Genomic DNA, 10000 nt, shown 5'->3' with positions numbered 1-10000 from the left:
TTCTTAGGAAAAAGCCAATTAAAGGGTAATAGAGTAAAGGATGAGAATTACCATTTGACTTCAAAGGTCTTCTCTTCCCCTGTTCTCTCTTGCCTCCACCCCTATAATAGCATTATGCCCCCATGGACAGCTTCTGTTCCAAAGAACTACATTTCCTTGCTTCAGAATTGTAGATAATGATCCAAATCCTGGGTTTTTTACTCTCGAAAGTAGAGCAGGCTTGTCATATCTTAACAGTTCTGCATTTTGTATTATAGCAATATCTTATCTGTAGGCTTAATTGAACACGCTAACTGCATACCTGAAATACGGATGAAAAGTAAAGCAGAATTGTTGAAGTAAAACAAAATTGTGCCAACAGTGCACATGAGGTAGTCTGTCTTCTATCGTGTCTGAATCTGAAGTTGGGAAGATCTTATTTGACGAAGGAGCAGAGGAGGAGAGTTTCTGCTATCGTATTTTAGTTAGTTTCCCTACTAGTGATGTGAGTGCTTCCATGTTGCCAGTGTTGATTTCGGGTAGAGATGCTGTCTTCAGGACACTCCTGTTCCATATTTTAAATAAAAAGAATATGAAATGTACTTCCACAGACGTTTACTTGTATGACTGATGTTTCTGTTTGGGGTCTTACAGACTGCCAAGGACAGGCTTTGATAATGATGTTTCCAGGATGGAGTAATTCGTTTTCTGCAATGAATATTTCGTTAGCCAAAAAATACTTGAATTGGACCAGACTAAACCCACCACTCGTGCTTATAATGCTAAGTATTTTCTTGCTTGGTTAGTGTTAAAATTCAAGTACAACAGTCTAACTAGTCTATTTGCTACAACACCTCTTCTCAAAGAGGTTAAGAAGAGGTGAAAAGGATGAAAAGACACTTGCAGGGTTTTAAAAATCTTCTGCGGAAAAAACCTCTTTCATATCACCAAAAAAGTCTCCTGTAGGTTGTTATGTGCATAAGGTGGAGGCTGAAGAGCAGACACATTTGCAGATGAACTGCTTTTACTAGCTTCTCTGAGACATGACATTTGTTCAGAAGATTAGCCAGGTTGTAATGTGTAGCATAATTGCACTGTGCGGATGTCCCAGAAGTGAAAACCTAATTGCTTGACAGGACTATAACTTTGTGGTACGCTCTCACCTTGTTAGGTCCTTTTCTGAGGCAGTTCAAATGAAGTCTGGCCGCAGGTGTGCCTAATTTACCTCGCACCAGAACGTGTTGAGTTTAATTGCACAGTGGTTGTTAGGAAAAATTGGTGGGTGGAATATCAAGTGACTTACTGTACGCTGATGGCAGATGGGCGTTAAGAGGCATTGCAAGCTGAGTGTATAGGTGAGGTGAGTTAATAAAAGATGTAAATTTTATCTTAAAATAGTGAAGTCTTGTGGTAGGTAATACATTTTAATTAAGAAGGTAGCAGTCCATTTCTAGCAGCAGGAAAAAAATCAGAGAAAAGGGAAATCACAAAGGCTGTATTTTTCTCCATATCAGTATTTTAGGAACAGTTCATATGTTTAGGAAGGGTATTCCACAAGACTATATTTAAAAGACTATATTCGAGTGCATAATACAAAGTGCAGCACTCACTGATGGGCAGATCTAGAGAAGCTGCGTTCTTGTTCTGTCGATAGCGACAAAGTTTGAGAAATAATGAAACTGGACTGAAATCCGGTTTCTTACTTCTTACTCCGTCGCAGAGGTTTTGTCCAAAGAACGCAGAACGCCTGCAGGACAGCGGCTGGTCCCGTTCTCTTTGCTGTAGGGAGCAGTTCTTAGTAGACAAAATTCTTGTTCATCAGCTGAGAGGAAAAGCCAAACGAGCCCCCTTCTGCTAGTGAACTTTGAGAAATGCTCTGCCCAGGAACATGGATTTTTGACGTCTGCCATTTTCCTCTGAAAACCTTGTCTTCGTGCCGCCCTTGCTCCATGAACTGTCTGAAAACACAGATTAAAAAAAACTATTAGCATCAAGGAACACTCAAAATTTGGAATATCAGTGTTGCTTGTGTTGAACCCCACTATTGTATCTTCTATATTTGGCTCAGTGTTCAGGTTTATTCTGGTAAACTTGAACATGTCTAATTCCTCCAAGTTGGGTTTTTCCACCAAATAATTGAGTAACCACCAGATTCCAGTCGATCTGTAGTAAAAGAGTGCTAATGGCCATTTTTCGACAGGATATTTCTGTATAGAAACAATTCATCGTGAATGCTTCACGTTAAAAAATCCACAAGGAATAATACTTAGCATTCCTAGTGCACAATTCATGTGAGACTTTCCGAGCAATTTACAAACATTAACTCAATAAGCCTCCCAACACCCATCTGAGCTCTGAGAAAAGGCATGATACTCCTCTTCAGTGACTGCTCCGCGGCCCTGAGGAGCTGTGAAGCTGCAGGGTCTCCCCAGCTCGTGGTTCGTCTGGGGTACGAGGGTCCCTTACCGCTGGGGGGTCAACTTGCCTAGATCCTGTGGCGCTCCAGTGCCGTCCGTGGGGTAGGAAACGTGGAAGAAAGAACAGATGTGACAGAAGTGCCATTACATTTAGATTATACTCAGTTGATGAATTAGTCTCTGGAGATCATAAGTGTATATCTTAAAAAAATCCCAAGGCTGATGAAATGAGGGTGGGAATGTGGCTAACAAAGATGCAGGTTCAATGTCATGGAATTGCAGATGCTCTTGATAGCATTCCTGCAACACTGTGTCTGGAAAACCTGAGTTCGGTTGAGCATCTGAGCTAGATCGCATCAACCACCAGCGAAATCCAAACCTCTTATAGCTAAAAGGCTAAAACCCTTTTACAGCATCTCAGGATAGGAAGTTTAAAAAAAAATGTGCATTCAGCTGAACTGACAGCATTGATTTATTCATGCGCAATTTAAATAAACCTAGTCATTTTCCTGCTTACGTGTCTTATATGAGAGATGGCTCCTTCCGCAGTACCGCAAGCCTTATCCCATGTTAGGGCTTTGTTCAAGGTTTAACTGAAAAGGAACAGTTGTCATTAGAAGTGCCGGTTTGTAATGTGTGAATATTCCTATGGCGTGCTCCTGTCCGCACCCTTCCACAGTCCTCGGTTTCACTAAGAGAGTGCAACGCGATGCGGCTGCAGTCATACGTTTTATCGGCTGTAGTCTGACCATACTGGGTTCTGGAGAAGGAATGAATTCCTTAGCTTACCTCCTACCCGGAATATTATTTGCACGTGAAAACTTCTGTAAAGCGTATCCAGCCAGAATGGTCATAGTCACTTATAAAGATTAACATTAATAAATAATAATTGTTCATATTGTAAATACAAAAGCCTAAAGCTCTGCCTAACCTTGTTATTTAGAGTGTGTAACGCTGGGCAATAAGCTGATGGGCTGGCGCATCTGAGCAACTGGGAGTGAGGAGAAAGCCCAGAGCCTGGCTTGTCATCAGCTGCTGATCGTTAGCCAGAAATCAGACCCACAGAACATTTTTGTTATTATAGAATGTGAAAACATACCTACCTAAAGAAAAGAGGAGGTGTTAGGATGTGAACAGCCTCCTGTACTGGGGAAGGAATGTGCGGCTTCCCCCTGCTCTCACACAGGCTGTTTGCAAGTCAGTGCAGTTACAAAACTGTTCCTTTCTTCTCAGAGCAATTCTTGAAAACGAGGAGTGGAGGAAAGAAAGCGGAACCATCCCATATCTGCTCATTCACCAGCAAGTACAGGAGGGAGGCATAAGGGAGATTGCATCCTCTGAAGTTTTCCACCTTCCTCGAAGTGCTTGCTCTGTTCCTTTGAGGCAGCACTCCTAGAAAAATGCCGTATTGTAGGAAAGTGCCTAGATGAGATGACTTAGTCCTAAATAATTACCATTTGCCACTCAGCAAAAATAAGCTGAATTTCTGTCCCTAGGTAGAGTGACTCCTTGCAGTTAAAGGCTAGTAAAAGTTCAAGTGGTCAGAAAAGAGGATATAATTCTCCATGTTCCTTTCCTTTTAAAAACTGAATAAAAGGGGGCTTTCCTGGGCAGATCCCCATTTGATTCTCACTGAAGATGGAAGGAGTTGGATCTAGTCCCTTTGAATAGCTAGAATTTCCAAACCAGAGGCAAAGCCAAGAGTTTTTAAGACTGATCATTCATTACCTTGGAATTTCTCGACAGAGAGGTCATTACTGCTAATACAAGTTGTGAAAAATAAAACTTAGTAAGTAAATAGAAACAAATTCTCATCTGGTGTAAGTCATTGCCTTTGAAGTCAATGAGTCATTGAAATCAACTTTCCCACACCGATTTACAACAGCTAAGGATATGGCCTGGAGTCAATACATTTACAGTTGTTGAAAAATTAAAAATATAAATTTGCCTTTCCCTGGCGGTAGTGTTCTGTTTATGACAGAGATCTTATGCTTTCAAACAAGTTCATTAACTAACAGGAAAGTAATATTTCACAACCAGTATTCTTTTGGGTATAACTATTTATGATTAAATTTTATTAAACTTCTTTTAATTGGATTTACATTTTGATGAATCTAATAGATTTCAATTTTGTATTTTTATAGATTCTTTCTAAAGTTTTTCCTCAAGTGCAATCAGAACTGTTTGAAGAATGCAGGCAACCCACGAGATATGCGAAGATTCCAGGTACAGATAGTTCTTAAAAGATAAATGATATATAAAAGACTTATTCAAAATTTCAGATTGCTTAACTGTGAACTTTTCTTCATGAAAAACTAATGTCAGTGCTTCTACTTAGTATAGTTTCAATTCTGTATATCTTGTAAAAAAGTGATATCAGTATTTTACATTTTCCCCAGTAACTTAAATGCATGTTCTTAGGACTTAACAAGTTCAATAGTAGACTGTAATGGGCTATTTTGAAGTAAGTGGGCGACTCCACAGATAGTCATAGTTCTCCTTCATACTACTTTCATTGTAGTGCTGAATATGCTGAGACCTGTAGAGAAGTTTTTACACATGTAGTCTGAGTGTCATAAAATTACTATTAGACATGAGAAATACAGCCATGGAATTCAGTGAAGTTTGGATCTTACACTGTAGTTTTCATAATCACACTTACAACTTGTAAATCCAACAGTGGTGCTACAACCCACATATTTTTATTCCAGTTGTTTTAGAAAATGTTTAATACTTCACTTTCTCCTTGCAGCTTTTGAAATACCCTGTGGTGAATCATAACACTACAGAAAGACATCTGACGTGATGGACAAATGATGGGGTCATTTGAAATGCTTATTAAGAAATATATGCTTTTTATTTCAAATTATTTCAAAATGATTCATATTTGAGACTAATAATAAACTAGTATTGAGATGTTCAAAACTTTCTTATTTTTGAGAAGAGTAACTTGTGGTTAAACTTGATAGCAAAACATGTGACATCTGTTTTCATGCACAGCCAACCAACCGGTGAAGCCAGAACACTTGAGCCAGCCAACAGAAAAGATCTGTAGCTGGAAAAAATATTTCTTCAAAACAATTGAGCCAAGCTTCCATTTTTCATGCATCTCAGCTTCACGTGGCATTGGTGATATTGATCCATCTGAACAGAACAGAAGGTCAAACCTGGAATGAGTGGAAATGTCCTCTTTGTCTCACCGATGACTAAATGAAGCATCAGTCATGAGTGATCTTGTGGTCGACAATGGAGCCAGTAGACACTAGAAAGACTTTCCTGGGTCTCTTTAGCTAATCTCCCTGCCTCTCAGAAGGTTTAACTGGACTTAACAGTATGTCAGATCTTGAACAATATTTTTAACTGGTTTCACTATCTCAGCACCTTTCTTTAGGTGCACTGCAGGAATAAGCCAATATAACAAAACATAGCATGTCTACTTTCTTTTGCTGAACTGCAGTATTTTCCCTTGGTGACTGACCTATATATACATGACAGAACAAAAATAGTTGTCATTTTTATATTCGCCTTTCTCTGTCTTTTCAATATAGCATGTTCTAGGAACCCAAACCAGAAATCTTTGCTGAAAATCACACTTGTATGTTTCACAATATTTTTGAAGTCTGCACATCTCATTAAGAGCGAAAGCAGATAGCCCAGTGGCATGGCGATAGCTCTGTAGCTTGGGTGAGTTTGCAACCTCAGCACTCTCCAAAGTGGATGTTGACAAGAGTGAAAGTGTCCGCTTCTGGGAGGAGAAAGATACGGAAGCAGAGCAGACTTCTAGAGAACTGCCCTGAGGCTGTTCTAAAGGGTACCGCAGATGGCTGTCTCCAAGGAGGCAGAATACACAGAAAAGGTGCTGTGATAGCTGAAAGCTAATTATGGGTTGTGAATAAGAAACAGGATCAGAGGTGACCCAAAACATAGAAACAGACGAGAATTTCCTTCTGATGCCTTGGACTAGCTCTGTGCGGAAGGAGAATAGTTTTCCCCTTCGTTTTTTTTTCCATACATATTTGGTATAGGAACTGGTGTGAGAACTCTGAAAGTCATTTTTGTTATATCTGAAAGTAAATTAAACAGAAGATGAAAACTAAAATTTGTGCTAGCTTTTGCTCCCATCGCTAGTGTGCTCGATAAGGCCTGATAGTCTAACTTAGCCTTTGACTGTAAGAACTCTACTAATGTTAAACCACAAAGAAAATGCTACAGTGATTCTTCATTTAGAAAATCTGGAACCCACACCACAGGGGCCATGCTGGAGTATTTAAATAAGATGTAAATGTCTGTCTGGGATAGTAACAATCAACCTATGAAGCTATGTTACGCACAAACACACGCACATCTTATAATTTCCTCTTTGGCTTGTGTTCATGGACTATCATTTCCGGAGTGAGTTTCACAAATCCATTGTGTAGGTGTTTTTATCAGGAAGGTTGTGCATTTTGCATATGTTCCTTTTCCATTTTCTACTAAGAAGCAGCTGGAAGCCAAAGAAGGCCCTATCCATCATCTCTCCTATGGCCGGACTCTGAACCTGGACACAAGAATAGGAGCCTTTCACTCAAAAATAAAGGAGGAAATTCCATTGACATACCAGGGTCAATCACCATCCAAATGAACTTGAGAAGGGATACTTTTCATGGATTGAAAACACTTTCACTATTCATATTCAACTCAGTCTTTTCAGATGCAAAAAAGTTCATTATCAGACATTAAATGTAATTGTAAAACTGACCTGGAGATCATTTACTGAAGAAAAAAATGGGGGAGTTACGATGGTTCCTGATTTATTAAGCTTTTTTTATTTGGAATCCTCACAACCCTTCATTTGAAGACAGTCTCAAGTGGACAAATTTTAATTAGATAAACTATCTAATCAATATATCAACAGATCAATCAAAACAGCAGCTTTTAAAATGAGTGGCTAGAGGGGTGTTTCTGAAACTAATGGCTAGAAGAATATTTCCCTGAATTGAATTCATTTGTTAGCATAATAGGAGATTAAAGTCTAATTAGTGTAGCAGGTTCTGAAGAGAAACAATTGTGAGTTAAAAATCACCAGTGTTAGCCACATAAACAAAGATGTATTCGTAGTTGTCATTCACTTTATTTAAAGTGAAAAGTAACAGACTGTGAACTTGTTTGTCTTGAAAGAAGATCTATTTTTATATCTACATTTCTGAAAATATGCAGGGTTTTTTAAATTTTTTTTTTCTTTTTTAGGTTGTTGTATCAACAACAGTCAATGTGGATGGCCACGTTCTGGCTGTCTCAGACAACATGTTTGTACACAACAATTCCAAACATGGAAGGCGGGCTCGCCGCCTTGACCCCTCAGAAGGTACGGCCCCTTCTTATCTGGAAAATGGTAGGCACACATTTACATGTCTTTTTTTATTTGCAATGCTTTTTTTGCACCATACTTTATGTTGATACACTACTACATTTACTTTTACATGATTTCATTCTTCATCGATCAAACCACCCATTAAAAAAGTCCATTAGTATTTCTCAGCCCTCGTCAACTAGAATATGGTCTCTTTTGAATTTGCTTTTGACTTCTTTCTTTATTTAATACTTAAAGTTTTGCAGTCACAACCAATTTTTCATCTTTTTCTATTTTTTTAGCCTTGTTTTGCTTGCAGCTTTTTCTTGCTATTTAATTTGACTTGATTTTATTTTGGCTTGTCATATTCCTTGATCCAGAGGTACAGTCTCAGGTTATGTATGCAAGTTTAAGTGGATGGTAAAAACATGACCAAATCTGTAAAGAATTTACTGTGAGGTCAATTTCCTGTTGCTGGGCCTTACTGCTGCAGATTGCTGCAGTCGGGTTGTTGTATGAGAAAAACAGCATCAAATGTTTTTCTTCAGACTGACTCAATGTGATTGACTTCTTGCCTGAGCTGCTAAAAGAAGATAGTCTGAGATGAAGAAGAGAATGGAAAGTGTCTGAAAATCCAGAGTTCTGAAATGCTATCTTTGTGGAGTCCGTCAGCCTCCGAATCATTCTCACAGTTGCAGCTGTGCTCATACATGTGCACACATATATTTATTCTCCCACAAAGTTCTAAATAATTATTTAGATTTAAATATTATTTTGTTCACACTGTAATATGCAGTAACCTAAAGATACATGATGACCCTCAAGTAGTGCACTTTTAATAAAATTAAATGCATATAGGTCAAACACATTTTGAATTCTTAACGAGTCAGAATTTTCACGAACGCTGTAATTAGAAGTGCAGTGTCTGAGGCTGACTATCTAGCTGGTCAGTCCAAGCGCATGCATTTCAGTGGGACTACTCTTGTGAGTTGCTACTAACATATAAGTGTTGACAGGATCATGCCTTTTTGCACTAATAAAATTAAACAATTAAAGTAATAACTGAATACTAAGCTGCTAATATAATCATTGTCATTTTATGTTTCAAATAATACTTTCCAGTGCACACACAGAGAAATGAATGAGGCAAGCAATAATTATCAGAAGGAAATATGATCTAGATATCAAAAAATGGAAAACAGTTTATGAATCTACTGCGGTCCACACACAAAAAACTAATTTGTTTTTCTGCATTAATAACTAAGGTATACGAGAACAAAAATATAATAATTAAAGGTCGCCCTGAGCACAAGAGTCATTATGGTCTATGACGTATTGTTTATCTCTTTCATATGCACTGAAAGTAGGTGTGTGTTTTGCCTAGCAACCGTCACTAATGAGGTTCACAATTAAGAAGGTTGAATCCTCTCCCCTAGTCCTCGTCTTCCCTAGAGAGAGACAACTAGCAACATTATAGGTTCAAGTAAGCATGCTCAGCCCTGTGGTGTTAGGTTTTAGTCTAGGTCCAAATTCAGCCTCTTCTAATGAGCTATTATGATCTTAGCAAAATACAAGTATTTATTTTTGTAAGCTGTGTAAAAAGAATTTGACTCTAAGCAGAAAATATCACTTAGAAAAATAAAGGCCACTTTTACATTCTACAGAAAATTTACATAAATTTCACTAGCCAATAGCTCCTTCTTGGGAGATGGTAATTGATTGGCTTTATTTAAATGTTAAAAATACAGTGCCAAATCCTGTTTGCCTAACCTCCCATAACCACTCGTTGAAGTAATCTGAACGGCTAAAAATGAATGTGAAAAACTGAGCAGTCCCTCTTACTCTAAAATCCTGTATCTAATAATAATTACAGTAACTAAGTAACTGAAAGTAAACACTCCTGTCATGCAGTAGCAGAGAATCAAAATACCCTTGGATGTGAGAAAGGATTGTTGAGCAAGACTTTCAAACGCACCGAGCTGAAGTCAGTGGGGTTCGTAAGTGCTCAGTGTCTTCACAAGTCAGGCTGTTCTCCTATGATTAAGCAGTGTTACGAAAATAAGCATCAGTGACTGATTCTGCTTCTGCTGAAATCAACCGTGAGAACTTGTGATAATTTTAATGCAGACAGAATAGGCTTTAGCTTCTTAAAATTGAAAGGTTATAACCCGCAAAGAAAATTCCTGAAGTCATAACCGTGCTTACATAAAAATCTGTTTCTTTCTGATCAGGGAATAACACTAGATACTGATAACTTTTTAAAATTATGATATTT

The 10000-nt window shown here is 38.2% G+C and overlaps 1 protein-coding gene across 5 annotated transcripts in view; it reads left to right on the top strand.

The window, feature by feature from the left end:
- The window catches only part of EBF3 (EBF transcription factor 3), a 121005-nt gene that overhangs the window by 72017 nt on the left and 38988 nt on the right, over window positions 1-10000 (top strand). For all 5 annotated transcript variants that reach the window (XM_067300385.1, XM_067300383.1, XM_067300382.1 and 2 more), the window contains exons 7-8: window positions 4541-4622; window positions 7623-7740. In XM_067300385.1, coding sequence (XP_067156486.1) covers window positions 4541-4622; window positions 7623-7740 — 200 coding nt within the window. The remainder of the gene's footprint in view (window positions 1-4540; window positions 4623-7622; window positions 7741-10000) is intronic.

This window comes from Apteryx mantelli, chromosome 7 (genome assembly GCF_036417845.1).
Source record: "Apteryx mantelli isolate bAptMan1 chromosome 7, bAptMan1.hap1, whole genome shotgun sequence".
NCBI lineage: Eukaryota > Metazoa > Chordata > Aves > Apterygiformes > Apterygidae > Apteryx > Apteryx mantelli.
This window is presented reverse-complemented; position numbering and strand designations above follow the sequence as displayed.